Source organism: Podarcis muralis, chromosome 13, assembly GCF_964188315.1.
Source record: "Podarcis muralis chromosome 13, rPodMur119.hap1.1, whole genome shotgun sequence".
In the NCBI taxonomy this organism is placed as follows: Eukaryota; Metazoa; Chordata; class Lepidosauria; order Squamata; family Lacertidae; genus Podarcis; species Podarcis muralis.
Window position 1 is genome coordinate 36,463,188 of NC_135667.1, and position 19,885 is coordinate 36,483,072.

The 19,885-nt window shown below is 44.9% G+C and overlaps 1 protein-coding gene across 1 annotated transcript; it reads right to left on the reverse strand.

The window, feature by feature from the left end:
* Positions 1 to 7,486: 7,486 nt before the first annotated feature.
* On the reverse strand, positions 7,487 to 18,826 carry LSM12 (LSM12 homolog). Its single transcript, XM_028702475.2, has 5 exons — positions 18,458 to 18,826; positions 15,081 to 15,214; positions 13,461 to 13,570; positions 10,285 to 10,411; positions 7,487 to 9,671 (listed from the first exon to the last, which is right to left on the reverse strand). Exons 1-5 carry the CDS (start codon positions 18,576 to 18,578, stop codon positions 9,579 to 9,581), a joined length of 585 nt encoding a protein of 194 aa, XP_028558308.1. The 5' UTR covers positions 18,579 to 18,826; the 3' UTR covers positions 7,487 to 9,578.
* Positions 18,827 to 19,885: the final 1,059 nt, after the last annotated feature.

Here is a 19,885-nt window from a genome sequence, read left to right on the forward strand (position 1 = left end):
TGATGAACATTGCGAGATCTTTCATCTAGGGTTCCCCAGACCTACCTGGATTTTGGCCATCGATAATGGTGTGGGGTGGGGGGGTTCTGCAAATCAACATAACATCCAGGAAAACCCAGACGTATTGCAACCCTATATAGGAATAGAAGTTTTTCCTTTAAAACTTTTGGGGGGAGGTTTTGCAAAAAGAAGTTCAACATCTTTGCCCCCCCAAAAAAAATATCTTTTGTGTCTGGATTTTCAGTAAAGATTTTCAGAATCAAAGTACCCGGCACAAATTATCTGTGGGGGCTGAAAAAGGTCAACCTGGGTTTAAAAGGTAAAGGGACTCCTGACTGTTAAGTCCAGTCATGGACGACTCTGGGGTTGCGGCGCTCATTTCACTACTGACTGTAAAAAAAAAACAAAAACATTCTGAGTTCTATTTTATTTTTACTTTATTTTTAAAAAATCAGAAAAAATAAAATTGCTTTGGCTTCCTCTTCCGTCCCGTCCCGACACAACCTTTGGTCACTGATAGTGACAGTTGCCTGGTGATGCTTCTGTAGTCCAGAAAAGTAACAAGAACTTCAAAGGGTTTTGTTCCTCAACATTCCGACTTGGCTCTTCCCCCATCCTGACTGGCTGGTCCGCTGAAATGCTACAAGCATCACTGTGGGCAGAATCTGTACTTGCAACCTTAAAGGTATAGTGTGGAATCAAGAAGGCACCTGCTGTTTTTTATCTGTTTTACGGTATTGATTGACTGAGCATTTTTTGCAATTGCTCGTGTTTTATGCTATAACACATTTGCATATCAGCAAATGATGTAAAAGCACATGCTGTAGGTAAGAAAAACCATGTTCTAGATAAAATACATAAAATTCTTAAGTAACTAAGATTGCAGTAAATGGGAAATGCTGTCTTTAACACCTATATTTAAATTTGTAGCAGATGGTCCAGTAAGGTCTTGCGCTAAAAACACAAACTGCATTAGTAATCAGACAAGGTTTCACCCTGTATGAATTGAAGAGTGGCAATTTTACTGTCACAGAGAAGCAAATTAAATTTAGGATTGAAGAGCTAGCTCCCCAGAAGGATAACCCCTAGATATTTGAGTCAAGGTCAGGCTAAATAAATATATTTATTTACTAAACAAACAAAATAAGGGAGACTTCTTACAAAATAAAATAATGAAAGATTCAGAAGCAGTTTACATCTGATTCACCAGCCACCCAGGACAGGAAGCAATAAAAGGGGCAGAACCTGCAAAAGGAAGTTTTAATTAAATGTGCAGTAGCCCTGAAAAGATTCCTTCATTGCAGTGGATTAGATTAGATGACCCTCATGGTCCCTTCCAACTCTACAGTTCTGTGATTCTATTATTCCAGGGCAGCTGTCCACCAGCTCAAGACCATAGACCATATAACACAGGTCCTGAAAGACCTACACTGGCTCCCAGTACGTTTCCGAGCACAATTCCAAGTGTTGGTGCTGACCTTTAAAGCCCTAAACGGCCTCAGCCCAGTATATCTGAAGGAGCGTCTCCACCTCCATCGTTCAGCCCGGACACTGAGATCCAGCGCTGAGGGCCTTCTAGCGGTTCCCTCCCTGCGAGAAGTGTGGTGGTTCCCTCCCTGCGAGAAGTGTGGTTACAGGGAACCAGGCAGAGGGCCTTCTTGGTGGTGGCGCCTGCCCTGTGGAACACCCTCCCACCAGATGTCAAGGAAATAAACAACTATCTGGCTTTTAGAAGACATCTGAAGACAGCCCTGTTTAGGGAAGTTTTTAATGTTTGATGTTTTATCGTGTTTTTAATATTCTGTTGGGAGCCACCCATAGTGGTTGTGGAATCCCAGCCAGATGGGTGGGGTATAAATAAATTATTAATTATTATTATTATTATTATTATTATTATTATTATTATTATTATTATTATTATTATTATTTCCCCACAGCTGCTTTAAAGGCATTCCATTGCAACCAAGAACAAATCTATAGGTAGAGAACAAACAGGGGCTGTGATTACTCTCATTATGTATACTGAACCAGCCCAAGTGGGGGGAATAGTCTACAATTATTAAAATTTTGCATACCTTGTATTATTTAGTTTTTAAGGGCTGTCGCAGGCCCTTGTTGCCGCGTTCCAGGAAGTCTTGATCTAGGACCCAAAGGCTCTGCCCTTCCTTTTGAGCCCTTTCCTTAGAATGCACACCTCCTTGTGCTCACGTGCTTGGCACTCTTTTAATACATTTGTGGCTGCGCCGAAATAGAATTGGATCCAAGCGAGCGACATGACCCAAGGCTCCAGGCGGTTGGCGTCTAGACTAAACACTGGCTGCCTTCCATTTTCACCTTAGGGCCACCATACGAGAGCCAACTCCAGCATTACTTTTGCAAGGAGTAATTGCAGAACAACTATGCTCAGAAGCGCCATGGAGGCTGCAGTCAGACAATTGGCGGGCTAGTTCAAATCCATGTGAAATTCAGCTCCCCTTTCTGGCTTTTTTTGGTCCTGAGAGTTGACGATGCTGCAATGACAGAAGAAGCAACAAAAGGCATATGCCTCACCAGGCTCAAGAATTCAGCAGCTGTTTATTTAATCCTCTCTCTCTTGATCAGCTACTTCAATCCTAAAATAAAAGGTCAACAACATTGGTCGGCCCTCACGCATGTTCACCTCATCAAATCTGGCCCTCTTTGAAAAAAGTTTGGGCACCCCTGGCATAGACCTTCTTGCCTCAATACCTTGCTAGCATCTGTCAGAGCTGGAACTATAAACTTTTGGTTGTGCGTGCAGTTTTCCTGTGTGGTGAGCTGTCAGAATTGCGGTTTGGAGCACTTTCCTGGCTGCAAATAATTTTAGGCTCTGGAAGAGACCTGTCAATGTGGCCCGGTTATTGGACTCTCCTAGGCAGGAAGAGTTATAAGGATCTTCCTGTCTGTTCTGGGAACTTGCCTGAGCAACAAGATTTATGGACTCTGGTGTGTTTCTGTGTGTTCCTTATTCTGATACTCAGTTTGACTGTCACAGCTGCCTACTGCTATACCCTAACAATTTCCTCTCACTTCCTTTTACAGTGGTCTACCTACACTTTGTCCATGGATGGTGACAGCAGCCACGAAATTAAAAGACGCCTGCTTCTTGGGAGAAAAGCGATGACAAACTCTTAAAAAGCAGAGACATCACTTTGCCAACAAAGGTCCGTATAGTTAAAGCTATGGTTTTCCCAGTAGTTATGTATGGAAGTGAGAACTGGACCATAAAGAAGGCTGATCGCCAAAGTATTGATGCTTTTGAATTATGGTGCTGGAGGAGACTCTTGAGAGTCCCATGGACTGCAAGAAGATCAAACCTGAAGGAAATCAGCCCTGAGTGCTCACTGGAAGGACAGATCCTGAAGCTGAGGCTCCAATACTTTGGCCACCTCATGAGAAGAGAAGACTCCCTGGAAAAGACCCTGATGTCAGGAAAGATGGAGGGCACAAGGAGAAGGGGACGACAGAGGACGAGATGGTTGGATAGTGTTCTCGAAGCTACCAGCATGAGTTTGACCAAACTGCAGGAGGCAGTGGAAGACAGGAGTGCCTTGCGTGCTCTGGTCCATGGGGTCACGAAGAGTCGGACATGACTAAACAACACCTACACTTTCTTCAGCTTCTCCCCACCCCATATTCTCCCTTCCTCTTCCTCCCCCCCCCCCCCCAGTTTCTCAGTACCTTTTCCTGGTCCTCAGCCTAGGCCTGCATGAAACTTTTGATTCCAGATGAACTGACAGTTTCCACTTTATTCACAGAAGCTAGACTGAAAACTGCAGCAGCAACTCGTCATACTATGCCATGCCAGTCTGTGCCAGAGGTTTCACTACCCCCCCCCAGCATATTGTAGATGTGGGGAAGGGGGTCCAAGGGCCAAATGTGTCCTCCAGGCTTCTGTAGATGACCCTCAGGACTCTTCCCAAATCACATCTCCTCAATCTATGCCCCACTTTGCCTCACCCCCTTGAGTGTTTTTGCCTGCCTGAAAGGTGCCCTTGGACTCTGATCATGGCTATTGCTTGCTGGAAAAGGGGGGGGGGGTGTAGAAGTATGTACAAACTACTTACTGTACAAATGTATTTTTTAAAAAAATATATATGCTTGCTCTGCCTGCCTTTGTGCTGTCCAGCACTGTTTAGCTGCTCAGGTGTCCTCTGGCTGGAAGTTGTAGACTGACATTGACACACACACCCGACTTTGCTTGCAGTGGTTTCATCAAGCGGTATGCACCTGTAGCAAGAGATCTTTCCACGCTCCCTTTCATAGTGGGAGATTCCCTGATGCAAGCATCCATACTACTGCCAATACATAATTCATATTCCTGTTTCAAGGGACCAACGAAGGCATGAAACAGAAGCAGCAGCCGCCAGTTTTGCATTTTTATTTTTAGAACGCCTTTGTTGTCATGTCGTTCATGCTGGAGTCTAGCGTCTTAATGATGCATCCCAGCGCAGAGCAAGGGTTCGCAATGAGTAGGCGAACAGAACTGCCTTGCAAGATTCACCTGTCTTTAATGAAAAGGGGGGAAAGGATATCAAGCTAGAAACGGGTGTAGCCCCATGGCTTGCAATGAGATTAAAAACCAAGCCCATTCAATAGATTCTTGGATTCTGCACAAGCTTAGTTTCTTTTTAATAGCCCTCCATATAGATTTGACCTTCCACTTCTCTACAGCATTGGCTCATCCAGCTCCATCATCCTCTACCATCTGTGCAGCTCTCATGTTCTCTTCTTCCCTTTTGGCCTGAAACAAAGATGGCTTGCCCTTGAAAAACCACAAAACCAGTCCTATTTTGAGAATTGCATTCAGTTCTTCCATTGGACCATGTGTGGGGAACCTCAGCTTTTGAGTGCTGAATGAGACCCTTCAGGCCTCTGTCCCACAGAACTTTTCTGAAACCAGCACCGTTCCAGCTGTGTTTCAAATTCTACATGTTTTTACCTACCTTGCTTGTCTGCCTGGAGAATGAAGTGTGTGTATGCAGCAGTCCGCCTTCCATACAAAAGTAACTTTTGCATTTAGTCTTCCAATTGTTTTGGCCTCCGGCCCTGCCTATTACAGGTCATGCAGGCCTTGGAAAGTTGCCCAGAATGGAATGTGGCTCTTTGGCTGATTTCCCATCTTTGCAGTACATCAAAGGCTTTGGGTTTCCACCTCCCATTTTTATTTATTAGTGATAACCTCCTACTTTAGGAGTCTGCTGGCACTGACAGCAATAGTTGGAACTGAAGCTTCATTTCTAATCTGTGAAGATCTAAAACAGAAGATCCATAAATATTCTTATGGCTACAAAATGAAAAGATGTGGTATCTTGAAAACTAGATTTGGGAGGGCTGTGTTCTTGCAGCTTCACCATATGGTTCTGGGATCAGCCTCACACTTCCCTATTTGTAAAAAGGGAAATGTTATCAAATCCCCATGTTCTGTGCATTAAAATCAAACTGCTTACAGTGGTGCCCCACAAGACAAAAGGGTTTTCCGTTTTTGAGTTGCTTCGCAAGACGATTTTCCCTATGGGCTTGCTTCGCAAGACGAAAACGTCTTGCAAGTCTTGCGAATTTTTTTTCGCTTTCTCCCCCCTTTTTCTAAGCCGCTAATAGCCTTTTAGCAGCTAAGCCGCTAAGCCTTTAATAGCCGCTAAGCCGCTAATAGGGTTGCTTCGCAAGACGAAAAAACCGCTAGACGAAGAGAATCGCGGAACGGATGCTTTTCGTCTTGCGAGGCACCACTGTACATCCTTACATCAACACAGCCAAAATATGGCAACCTGTGTCTGAAAGGGCAAGCTTTTTCTTTTTTTGACAGGTTGCATGGAAGAGATTTAATACTGCCAAAAGCCCAAATCTCTGGTTTCTACACCACTTGGCATTTTCAAATATACATATAAAAATGCATGGCATTTCAGGATGAAACCAGAGACTGCAAAGCACTTTTATGTTAGGAATTGAACGGTAAGAACATGCCGTTTTTGATACTTATCACTCTTTCAGTTGGAAAAGAAAACAAACCTGCCAGGGCTGAAAGATATGAGCTTCTGCCGCTGCCCCCTTAGTGGTATCGCTTAATCAAATGCTGGTTTGAGGCTTCTTCCATCCCCAAAGTTTTAAAACCAAAGCGATCAGGATGTCAAATATCTTATCCATGTTCACGCAGCTGATGCATCCTGCTATAATCAAACAAGTGCTCTCATTCTGGCCTTATCGGATTTGCTCTGCGGTCTCTCAAGTAAAAATGGAATTCATTTCGATTGCATAAAATGGATATGTAATATGTGCCCTTTAGCTGTGAACGGTCAACACCAGCTCCCTCCTGCGTGGACAAGATTTACTGCCAAACTGAAATTTGCTTGTCAATGTGAACTCAATGAAGATGATTATGAAACTTTCCCACAAGCTAAATAAGTCCCACTGCCTTCCCCAGAGTCATTCACACACACCCTAACAATTCAGCACTTACCAGCAGAGCAAACTGGTGGGTTGTGTTTTTTTTGTGTGTTTTAACCCCTTCAGAGAACAGGGAAAGAGTGGGAACTGGTGGGCTGCATTGTAAATGTTACAGTGGCGACTATCCTTGGGCCTGATCCAGAACTGCCACTGAAAACGGTTGAGAAGTGATGTAAGCTCTAACATCCTGCCTCCCTGTACCATGCAAGTGTTTTCAGAGGGATGGCCTCCTGGGGAAGAGATCAATTTCTCCACTTGTTTAAAAAGGGAGTGATAACGCACGCAAACAAGGCCACAACCAGAGCAGACCTGGGGACACCAAAACTTACTTCTCACCCACTGCACAATTTCAGTAATTGCCCAGGAGCGTATATGAAGTCAGGTCTGGTTTGTATTCTGAAGCCTTGGTTTTCTGCTTGTCACTTACCATCCACTGGTGAGGGCTGAATTTACTGTTTAATTTGCAGCCTTCAAGAATGGAAATGCTAACTAACCTACCCATACTAAGCGAAACACAGTAGCACCTTGGAAGTCGAACGGAATCCGTTCCGGCAGTCCGTTGTACTTCCAAAACATTCGAAAACCAAAGCGTGGCTTCCGATTGGCTACAGGAAGCTCTTGCAGCCAATCGGAAGCCACGGAAGTCCTGTCGGACTTTCGGCTTTCAAAAATAGTTCACAAACCGGAACAGTCACTTCCGGGTTTGCAGCATTTGGGAGCCAAAACGTTCGAGAACTAAGCTGTTCGAAAACCAAGGTACGACTGCACCCAGCAATGCATTCCCGTTTATGGAAGAATAGATCTGATGTATCCAGTGTGTAAAAAGGCAAGATCCGGCACATAGCCACCCGAGTTACTACATATGGAGATTAGAGGGCTAATGCTGCCATGCGAGATTTCACAGGAGAGGTGTATCCACTGACACTCCAATAATGTTCTGGTTCTTGACCGCAAATTCAACCCCTCCTTCCACAAACACCATCTGCACTTAAAGACAAAAAAACCCACCAACACAAATGCTTGCTTGATGGTTAAAAAAATTCTGGGTTTTTATTGGTTTTGCTAGACAATACTAAAAAAAAAAATCCCTCCATTCTGAAAGGCAGGGCTTGAATTATTTAAATTTTGATCCATTTGTTTAAAAAACAAAACAAAAAAGGGGAAAGGGGGAAAGAGATCATGGCAAAAAAAAAAAAAATCATTTGTAAGTTCACCTTTATGCCCATGCTCAAGAGTTATTTACTTTCGAGAACATATTTCTAAGGCAAGGGCGTTTATGAAGGACAGTGAGAGCAGCCAGACTGAGAGATGAAATGTAGACAAATCTAAAACTGGGATTTTTAAGGTTAAAGTCGATAGGAAAACTCCAGAATGCATTATAGCAATGTTGTTTGAATGCGTACAATAAAATTTAACCCCTCTTGAAAAGCAGGCAGTATTTTGTAAATAATTACTGCACTACTCACAGGGGTGAGGCGAATCGTTACCCCACCTGCCCCCCAAAGTACTAGCACACCAGCATATTTGAATCCTCCACACAAAACCGCTTCTGCACCTGATCTCAATTAGAGTCAAAACTATGGGGCGACAGCAGACAGCCATTTTCACAGTGGCACTTAACAGCTCCACATCGCTGCAAGGATTCAAATATCACATGGCAATGCCACAAGGGAAATTGATTCGGTAGGAGCACCCAACCTGCACCAGTCAAATCCAAAAGGATTCACTTAACTATGCTGCACGGTAGCATGGTAAAAAATCCCAAGGAGGCTGACTGTTTCCTAAATGGGAATATTTAAGACCAGAGCGAGGAACCCGTGGCTCTCCAAGATTTATCGGACTCCCAATTCCCATCATCACACCCAGCCAGCATGGCCAATAGCAAAGGATGATGGGAGCTGTAGTTCCAACAGCATCCGGAAGACTATAAGTTCGCCAGCCAGGATTTAAGAGGAAGGAAAGAGCCAGTTCAGTTAGACTGGGGCTGAGCGCTGCCATGTGTGGACTTGGCCCACACCCCTCAAGTGCCTCTCCAGCCCTTGGTTGGGCCACAAGGGTGCCAAACACGCACCATCACCCATAAGCTCTACCAAAGTAATTTTTACCTACGGAGCGCCAGGGATGGTTTTGGAACTGCCCACGAAAATGGCATTACCTGATCTCCCAATTGCCACGCCCTTTGGGAAGACTAAAACAACCCCAACAGTTCTACCGTATGGTGTTGTTGGTCAGGGACAGTGCCGACCCGGTGGTATCACTAGAGGCCGTGTATGGAAAGATAACATACAAGCTCAGCTAGTGACGAGACCATGAGGAGTGCATGCCCTCCAAAGAGTATATAGCCTGCTGAAGCCCTCACTTCAGCATACATCTGATTTCCAGAGTTACACATACAAACGCTGACAATGAAAGGCTTGATTGTTCAGCATGGAGATATGTGTGGGGTTGTTGTTTTTTTTCTGCCATGATCCCAGTTCAGAGTACTGCAAGAAGCAGAAAATATTTAAAGGACATTTTATATATATATATATTTATTATATATATACTTCGAGATAAGAAAAATAAGGCTAATTCAAGCCTTGCCCTGTGCAAACAAAAACCAAACGAGAGATCGCCACTCACACAAAGGTCCCGATTACATTACCACAGTCAGCTTGTTATTTCCTGTTTTCTCTATTTCTTTTTTTAATAGGACAACTGGGGAGCTGAATTCTCCTATGGTTCAGGAGGAAGAGGGGCGGTATGGAATTGATTTCAGTTAAGCTATATATAAAAAAAAATATGACCTGGGAGGGAGAAAAATCTCAAATACAAGATGGCTGACTGTTCTAGGGTTTGCGGGGAGGAACCGGGTGGGCAAAAAAGTACAGAGTCTGTTAGTCAAGTAATGAATGAGTTTTTAAATTATTCTCTTGTTTTTTTGAAGTCTAAAGTTCAGAAGCTGTGGGTCCCATCATTACAGGGCCGCCACAAAATAGAAGTGGAACCCCCCCCTGCCCTCCCCCGACCTCATTTTGAAGAAGTCTGTGTCATCTGCTGCTGCGTGTTTGAAGGGCTCCCCCCACCCCCACCCCCCGCAGGAGCAATCTGTAGCAACCAGGAAGGGCAGGTGGGACTCAGGACGAGAGGGCGCTTTCCTTCTGTGTTGGCTGGACTTGTGAACGCTGCATCACCTTTTGGCTTTCGACATCTCTAAAATGTTTCTCAACCTGGATGGAGAAGGAGGCAAGGGCGTTAGTGCTGGCCAGACGCAGCAGGTCCCATATCAAGAAACCTAACGGTGAATGAGCTTAGCTGAACCGCAGGCTACGGCGGGATTTACAAGGTAGCCTATAGCCAATGACGACTCTTCTTCCCGCGACTGCACAAACAGCAGAGACCAAGGCTTTGAAGTCCACCCCGGGCCAGAGCGTACGTGCCTCCCCACTCCACTGCCACACGGGCAAAAGTGCATTCTGGGAATGTGCGCACACACATGCACACAAAGGTGCCAATATGATGTTGTCGCTGTCCGAAGTTGAATGGAACACACTGGAAATCCAACTTTTACCACAATGGAAATTCCATTCTGTTTTACGGACAGAATCAATAGTCCAGGTTTTAAACCACTCTCCATCTCACCAAAGAAACAGCACGCAACTGGGACAAAAGGATATCTTTAGCCAAACAAAACCTAGCAGCGAGCGCTGAAGGCAGGTGGGAGGCCTGGGCAATTGGGCAATTCAGTGCAGAGTATGGATGCTGGTACAACTTGAGTCAGTCTTTTAAGTCATGCCTCTTTCCTCCTACCCTCCCACAGTCCACAGGCATCGGTCTACTTACTATTTTGCGTACATGACTTAGGGCACTCCCCTCTTTGCCTTTACAGTTTTCCACTTGGTATGGAGGGGCAATGACAACTTCTTCCATCACGACTATATTCTTCTCTTGCCATTTACAATCTTTAATACTGCAGGAAGCAACAGAGGGTTCAATTTTTACCAACAATAACAACAACACACACAAAAACTGAAGTTACTGAAAAGCAAAACTACAAAGAGGGAAGTAGGAGGTGGTTAAGAGCTGCCATGCAGCTACCCCAATGCCTTACTCTTTAGCATTATTGTAGTACCAGTACCATGGTGACCACTGCGCAGAAATGGGTGCTTGAACAGGTCATGGTTTACATTAATATAAGAACGCCAGAGAAGGCAGTGGGAGACCATGAGACTTTATAAACAGAGGGAATGGGGCCAGGACAAGAGACTAAAGAAATCAGGCTGTGGTAGACCACAAAAGGATCCTGCAAATGTGGATTTCAAGAGCAGAGTACAACATCCCTAATCCACCAGTCCTAGTCCAATTAAAAGCACTTCATTTCCTATAGTCCAGGGGTCAGCAAACTTTTTTAGCAGGGGACTGGTCCACTGTCACTCAGACCTTGTGGGGGGCCGGACTATATTTTTGGGGGAAAATATATGAACCCAGAGATGCATTTTAAATAAAAGGACACATTCTACTCATGTAAAAACACGCTGATTCCTGTGGATTCTAAATCTGTCTATGGGCCAGATTTAGAAAGCAATTGGGTCAGATCCGGCCCCCGGGCCTTAGTTTGCCTACCCATGCTATAGTCAATTGTGCCATGTTCAGATGGCAAGGGAACAAAGAGTTTCCAGTGGACACCTCAGTGGTGGAAATGCCTCCCAGACAAGACTCCAGAGTCCAAGACTGTGCATCTTTTGGCATTATACAAACAATAGGTTTAGGAGGCCCAACAACCCATTTTTGTCCCTGCTTAGTCAAAACATTACTCCACCCCTGGCATCACGTCCCTAGGCTGGTTCCATCCTGAATTTCACACACTGAGTTCAGGCATATGACATGGAGCCCCTATACACAAGCAGCTGTTTGTGCACAGCAGCCCCTCTGACATCTGCACTCAATGCAGAGATGTCAGGCAGCATGGCTGGCCAAGGGATAAAGTGCCAGGGGCAACACACCAACACAGACCTGCTTCACCATACAAGTGTCCTTCACCCGGGTAACACATAAATAGGGATAGGAAATTACGTCTCTGGTGATCAGTCCAGAGCTTTGTTCAGCAGTTATTAGCACTCAATTTGCTGAAGTTTCCTCCTGCCAGCAGGGGAATGTTGTTTACTTGAAATAATCTATGTGAACTTATTTCAAGGACTGTCAGCAGAAAGAAACTGATTATCGCCAGACATATCATTCCACGACTAAGGAAAATTTACAAAACAACAACGGGTTTCCAGACCAATCCACAACAAACTGAATAACTCAATTTGCAGCAAGCATTTAATATAATAAGCAAAGCTGGAAAAGCGCCCATATTTCCTTTCCAGGTTTATAGCCTCAATTTTTTTTTAAAAAAAAAGCTCGTATTCCAAGTCGGAGTTTCAAAATATGGTAGACTAGTCTAAGCAATCCTCTTTCTCCCAATCAACTGAACGGCAATATTGCATTAGCTGATATACAACGTCTGCAGAGTTGCATTATTTTAATCAAAACTTTGCAGAGCTACAGTGATTAGACCATATTAAATTATTCTAGGGGGGGGGGGAGGAAGTGTTTAAGGTATTTTAACTACAAACTGTTTTATAAACAGTTATAAAACCTTCACTGGTAATACATTTCAATAACTTTCCAGAACTTATCGCACATGAGGAGGTGTCTAGAAACTGAGCACTATTTCTAGCATTGCCTCCGTTATGATTAAGATGCAATTCTAGAAGCCTGTCAGACAGGAAGGTGTACTTTGGAATCTATGATAAATAAGCATGGTACTTAGGAATATTGATAATGCTATTCAGCAGGTCACAGCTGGGTCTTTTCAGCTGTACCTATTGAATTTTGGTTTGTTTACGGATGTATTTTACTGCTTAATGGAAAAGCATTCTTACTGAATCCACCAACTTTTACCATACTCAGTGATCTATCTTTCATTGAATTCCAATGAATGAGCGAGCCTTATTTATTAACATGTATTAAACTGCATTATTTACATACACAGCAGATTCTAAACACAGCATCTGTATATGTAAATACATTAAAAAGTGCACGTGATTCAAGTTTTCATGAGTGTGTTACTACACTCTTATATGCTTTTTGCAACACAGGAAACCCACCCCCCTCCAAAAAAACAAGAATGATTTCTATTTGCTGGGTTACATTTTGTAGCGGGGGTTTACACGTAAGTCATGCAGATCAAGATGTTAGACACAACACTTTTCACTAGCGAAGAACTATAAGCTTCATGAAGCGCTATTCAGATCATCCATGTAGCAAGACAAATGCATCAGCTGGTCAAATTTCATATTATCATCCTCCTTAGAAGACTTTTTTCAGTGTTCAAAGTATCCTTATTGGTCTAGAGCAGTGTTTCCCAACCTTGGGCCTCCAGCTGTTTTTGAACTACAATTCCCATCATCCCTGACCACTGGTCTTGCTAGCTAGGGATGATGGGAGTTGTAGTCCAAAAACAGCTGGAGGCCCAAGGTTGGGAAACACTGGTCTAGAGCAGTGTTTCTCAAACTTGGGTCCCCAGTTGTTTTTGGACTACAACTCCCATCATCCCTGCCCACTGGCCCTGCTAGCTAGGAATGATGGAAGCTGTAGTCCCAAAACAGCTGGAGACCCAAATCTATTAGTCTTCTTGGGACCCCTGATGCAAGCCATGTGAGCCAGGACCATGTGTATGTTGCATTAAAAGGACAATGTACTCTATAGCAATCAAAGTTATTTGAACTCTGAATAAATTATCTACCTAGCACATTCTGCTTTGACCAGCCACGGGCAAGCAGGTTTTCAAAGAATTAAAAAAGTAAGGAAAACATGGGGAAAAACTTCCATTACCATCTGGTAGAACCACATAACTTGGCAAGGGGTGGATGCATTTGACAGCGATTTCTGCATTTAGTAATTGGATTCCGGTCCCTGCCCCTCCCCAGCTGCCTTCTAACTCCACCTTTTTCCTTCCCATCCCTAATACTTACGTCTTGTGTATAGTCTGGAAAAGCTGCTGTCCTTCCAATGAGACCCCGGCACTAATTGCATATGCCTGGCTCAGCTTTTCTTCCTTCTCCATCCGTGCTTTGTTCGCAAGCTGGAAAGGAGATATCAGAAATGCAGAGATCTTAATCTTGGATCGCAAATGGCTGCAGACACTCTAAGCCTTAAACACAGTTCTATTTGAAGGAAAACAATTTTTGCATGACAGGGGATGCAACATATTCAATCTCATGAGCAGACACACCCCAGCTACTAGAGTACCCTGCCCTCAATGATGCAAAGCACACAGTAGCTCTATGTCAGGCACCCCCAAACTCTGCCCTCCAGATGTTTTGGGACTACAACTCCCACCATCCCTAGCTAACAGGACCAGTGGTCAGGGATGGTGGGAACTGTAGTCCCAAAACATCTGGAGGGCAGAGTTTGGGGGTGCCTGCTCTATAGAAATCACAACCTTTGGAAGTAATTAGATTTTTATTAAAGAAAGAAGAGGAATTGGGTAAACACAATCCATTACACTACACTGTAGTGCAATTTGTGGTAGAACTTGGGTTATGAACTAACCTGAAATACATACAGTCGTGCCTTGGTTTTTGAACAGCTTAGTTCCTGAACGTTTTGGCTCCCAAATGTCGTAAATTGTTATGATTTGTGGATTATTTTTGGAAGCCGAACATCCAACAAGGCTTCTGCAGTTTCTGATTGGCTGCAGGAGCTTCCTGCAGCCAATCAGAAGCCACAATTCGATTTTTGAACGTTTTGGAAGTTGAACGGATTTAATATCTTAATTACTTAATATCCCCAAGTATAGAGAATATACTTTAAGTTTGCGTATTCTGTTTTTTGAACAACTCATGCCAGTGAGTTTAAACTGTGTACGGTGAGGAGATTTACATTCATGAGAATGAGCAAGATGCACAGGTATGGGAGCCTTCTTTCAACCTTCCACATTCCAGCCCTAAATAAACCATGTGTAGAAGGGCAAGACTTGGGGAACCTCTAGCCACTACACAAAACCTGAGTCTCTTCTCATGGCTCTTGCAATTCTTTTTTCAATTGCTTCCACACCAAGGTAACCAGAGCTGGGAGTTTGTGAGGGAGAGTGAAGAGGCTCAATACTGGGTCACCTTGCAGGAGACAATTTTACAGGGGTGGAGATGGGGTGCTAAGAAAGAAACAGTAACTACAATCTTGTAGATGTGAGGCTGCCCATGATGGGGATACAGGTAGATGAGAAACCTGTATCCTAACTAAAGGCATCAGCTAAACCAGATACAGCTCTCCAATGTTTCCAAACTTAAGTTCACCATTGCTTAAAGCAAGGACGGTTTTATTTAATTTTCCTTTCACTGTAACCAATTACAGACACTCCCTTGACAATTCTGAACTCTCTTAAAAAAATGTTTGAAATAGTATAAAAAGGGGCATATGGATGGGCTCATTGCACCAACCAAAGGACCGCAATATGGCTAACCACGCCATGCTGAAATTCACAAAGCAGCCAGCTTGGTTAAACAAATAGAGAATGTCATGCTGTTAAAGGTTTTAAACATGCTCCAGTACTCTAATTGGCAGGATAACCTACCTCCAAAAAGGATTCTTACCTTGCTAACATTGAGAGAAGCTAAAGGTGGGGGGGTTTCTGTACGGTCATTAATTATTTTCACATCTGAAACGTACTGTAAGTTTATAAGCAAGATATCTGCGTGGTTAGGTTTGCCACTTGACGAAGGGCATTCTGGAGGAAAAGATCGTTAAGGAAACAAATCCAAAAAATATATAATTCAACATCTCAGAGAACAAATACCATTTGAAGGAAGAGTGTTTACACATGTAGTGCCTAATTGCAAAGATCCACTTCCAAGGACATTTGTAGTCCCTGCATGAGTTTCATGCATGAAGTTTATGGCCAGCTGCTCTACAGGTTGCAGTTGTTGTAAACTTTCTGTGCAATATAAGGAGCATGTTACAATAGGTAACATATTACTGTAACAAGTTACCACAAAGCAACACTATTCTGTCTACAGAATCACCAGGGAAGGGCTGGCTCGCTAAAAATTCATGACGAATTTACATCCCAGAGAAGTGAACACAAAACTAAACATAGGATCAGGTAAAATATGAATGTTCAAAGTACTGGGCACTTTTTTAGGCACCCAGAAGACTGCTGGTATTAGTTCCTTTTGCAGCTTGCTAGTGTCGCCATTCAAACTGCCCAGAGATATACTGGTACAAATGGCTTTGGGGTGTTTTTATTTGCACGGCTGCAGTCAAATAACCCAGAACACTCACGCCAGTGTTACTTATAAGGCAGACCCCTGCTGCACTCAGGACACAGACCTTTCTAGTCCAGCATGCCATTTCCCACAGTGGTTCAACAGTTGCCTACACAAAGCCCACAAACAGGACAGGAAGGCAATAGTTCTCTCCCACCCTTATTCCCCAGAAACCAATACTGAAAATCAAGTTGCCTCTGAATGATTCCACTTCACTGGATGACCCTGGGTATAATATACAGTGGTACCTCGCAAGACGAATGCCTCACAAGACAAAAAACTCGCTAGATGAAAGGGTTTTTTGAGCTGCTTCGCAAGACGATTTTCCCTATGGGCTTGCTTCGCAAGACGGAAACGTCTTGCAAGTTTGTTTCCTTTTTCTTAACACCGTTAATACAGTTGCGACTTGACTTCGAGGAGCAACTCATAGAACGCAGTGTGGTAGCCTTTTTTGAGGTTTTTTAAGACTTTGGTGATTTTTGAAGCTTTTCCAAAACTTTCCCGACACCGTGCTTCGCAAGACGAAAAAAATCGCAAGACGACAAAACTCGCGGAACGAATTAATTTCGTCTTGCGAGGCACCACTGTACAGCCATTAAGATTAGCAGCCACTGATGGGCTTACCCATCATGAAACTGTCCAACCTTCTTTTAAAGCTAAGCTGGAGGTTACCACATTTTGTTAGAGACTTCCTTAGTTAACTATGCACTGTGCAAAATAGTCCTTCCTTTGCTCTGTCCAAAGCCTCAGCTTTCCATTGGATGACAGTAGGTTCTTATTACGGGGCACGGTGAAAAACTTTTTCATACCCGCCTTTCCCAGACCACATAGAATTTTATAAACCCAACTTCTAGAAACGGAGGACATATGCCAAGCTCAAAGGATGGACACTTAAACTGGGCTCTCAACAACAGACACATATGAGGCACCCTGCCCTGGCACATGCCATCCCTGGAGGACGCATCAATTTGCAAAGCGATGGATTCTTGCAATTGGAAAGCAACAAAAGCTTCCATACCTGAGCCCAATATGCTTCATAGCCTAGGAATCTACTTTAGTTTCAATGGCACAATGTCCATACAGACAAAATTGAGATTATTGCATATTGCCTCTCCCCATTTCTAGCTCAACTTCCCCTGCCTGCCTTAACCATGTGGTCAAGTAGCACATCTGCATTTATATTAACTACAGTCAACAACTGGTGACAATGAAACACATAACTACAGTTAAAGCAGGGCTTGAGAGCGAGGGGAAGCATGCAATCACCCTTTCATGTCTGAATGATCATAAGAGACTTCTAATATGCAAGGAAAACATTCCCCACTTACACCCCCTTACTGCCAGCATGGAGAAAGCAGCTACATGGATCTTAACATTTCCCAGGGATGCTATCCAAAACCAAAGCTCTAAAAATTCCCCAATAAACATGTGCAGCAACATAATCCAACATCAAAACTTCCTCCCTGGCCCCAGGTGCATCGAGTTCACCAAATCCTTATCTCGGTTCTAGAGACATTTTTTGGGCCAACTACATTTTAGGCCCTATTTATTGTTGTTGCTGCCTGAATGTGCTCAACACAGACCCCAGGAGCTTTGTAAGGAACACATCAACCCTTCTTCAGCATTAACCTTATCTCAACTGGCATCACTGTGGGCAGTTAATACATATCCCAAGTCTAATAAGCATGTTTGTAGCATACACATTCATTACTTTAGGACAGCCATGTTAAGTATTTTAGATTAACCTTCACATGTGCAAGTCGTTGTCTATCATAGAAAAGGTTCATTTCATTTAAAACACCACGTTTTTCAGCGGGTTCAGGCCGCAAATTCAAGCTATACTACCCACCAAGTGTTGAGAAATCACCTGAAGCACATGCCTCCATGCGGCAGCCCTGAGTCAAGTTCAGAGGGGCTTTCCCCATCTTTCGTAATATGGGGATCTTCCAACACTTGGGTCACTAAAAATCCTGCCCTGGCCTCTTTTTCTACACACCAAAATGCTGTTTTCTGACACATCCCACCACCCACCCCAGCTCCAATTCCCACTTCAGCCTTCCTCCTCTCAATAAGGGTGCCACCAGCTTTCATTTTCGCTCATGCCCAGGATCGCCCTTTTAAGTTTCCCTTTCCTAGATTTCACCTAGCAAGCTTCCCTAATCCTCCATTGGAAAAACAAACAAAACAGGATTATTCCCCACCTCCCTTCAGTCTCGAGGTCCCTGTGGCTCACGAGAGGCAAGATATACCCTCCAGGCAGCAAAATATACCCATATCTCTCTAGATCTATCTATTATAATATACACATATATATACTGAACATACACACACACACACATATATATATATACATACATACAAACGCATACACTCGCTTTTATGCTAACAAGTACCCCCCCCCCAAAAAAAATTCTATTTCCCTTCCCCCCACCCGCCAAAAAAACCCACGCCGGCGGTTTCCCTCCGTCTCTGGGTTCCCTACACCGCCCCCCCAGCCAAACCTCAACCTTCCCAAACACAACCCCCCCCGACTCCCCCAGATCAGGCCGACCGAGGAGGAAACCTCACGTGCCTCCTCCCTCCCCGCGAACACCCACCAGCCCCATTTCCCTGAGCGCCAGGCCAGGGCCCCGGCAACCAGCCCTCGCCAGGCCCCCACCCCGCCAGGCCCCCTTCCCACCACTTCCACGCAAGCAGCAGGATACTGAGCGCCAGCATCTTGCTGGTGTAGTCGAAGGCCACCACCTCGCCCTGCAGCCGCTGCTCCTGGCAAGTCTGGCACGACACCTGGCTGCCCACACTGAAGTACTCGCCCGGGGCCGCCATCTTGTTTCAGGCCCAGGCTGCGGCGGCGGTGGAGGCGGCGGCGGCGGCGGCGGCGGCACCCTTCGCGCCCCCGCTGCGCCTCAGCAGCCTCTGCCGAGGGGGTGGGAACCGGAGGGAAAGGAGGGAGGCGGGCGCGGGGGGGGAAAGGGGGCGCCGAGACTCCACCCGGCGCGCCAAGCCGGGCCCAGGGCGCCTGCTCGCCTCCTTTCAGCCCGCCTGGCTGGGTCAGCCTAGGCGGAAAAAAAAAAGGAGGCGGAGGAGGAGGAGGGAAGACGAGGAGTGGCCAAGGCGACGGAGGCCCCGCCTGTGCGTCGGTCGGTCGGACCCCCTCCTCCCGCACACACGCACGCACGCGACGTCACCGCGTAAAGGGAAGGCGATTGGCTGATCACGGAGAGGGGCGGGGAGGTACCGCCAACATTCGGGAGAGGGGAGACAAGGGAGTAGAACTCGAGCTGTGCGTGCGTGCGTGGGTGGCTGGCTGGGCGGGGCGGGGCGACGTCAGGAGGGCGGGGGGAGGAGGAGAAGCCTAGTCAGTGGTAGAATCGGGAGAGGGGGACACCCAAGGGTCATCTAGTCCAACCCCGCCGTGCAATAGGGCGGCTTTGGGTCCTGAGGTTGCGTGTGGGTTGCCCAGGAGGTGCGTGAGGAGGTGGAGCTGGGCAGAGGGAGGGTTAGGAGCGCGGTGGCCCACGCTGAGGTCAGAGCAAGGATTTATGTTGGGGGTTGGGGAGCTTCAGTTAAGTATTTTTTTTAAAATTTATTTACTTGATTTAGGGGAGACAGCTACACAAGCTATAGCTTAGGGCCCCACCCTCTTGGAGGGCCCCCAAAAAAATTAAAGGGGGAAAAACCTGGATGTACATTTCCAAAATATAAGATAAAAAACAAATCAAATAAAACCTACATACAGCAACAGTGTTTTGTGTTGTGTAGCCTGCTCCCTAAAATATTACTGGTTTGCTCATTTCTATATATAGGGTGCCTACATTCTGCATGGACTGGTTGTAACAATTACTTTGATAAATTATATATTGTGTTATATGCAAATAGCTTTAGGTACCTATTAGGTCCATAAATTACCATATAGCATATATTCAACACAAAAAACGTGACAATTTGTTTGTTTGTTTAATTATAAATTTCTATACCGCTTTATATTTTTAATAAAAATCTCAAAGCAGTTTACAGCATATTAAATCAATCAAATAAAACAATAGCCGGGCGGTGTTCCTCCGGCCTCATGAGGAACCTCTTTGTAGGGCTGGGTGTTGACAAAGGACAGCTGGACATATAAAGGGCCCCAT

What these genes read in the sequence shown, in the direction of transcription:
- LSM12 (XM_028702475.2), bottom strand. Translation starts at nt 18,578, where the DNA reads ATGGCGGCCCCGGGCGAGTACTTCAGTGTGGGCAGCCAGGTGTCGTGC. An exon ending in TTCCAGACTATACACAAGAC is followed by an intron (nt 10,412 to 13,460) that starts GTAAGTATTAGG and finishes TGCTTCCTGCAG; the next exon opens with TATTAAAGATTGTAAATGGC. An exon ending in TAAGTCATGTACGCAAAATA is followed by an intron (nt 9,672 to 10,284) that starts GTAAGTAGACCG and finishes TTCTCCATCCAG; the next exon opens with GTTGAGAAACATTTTAGAGA.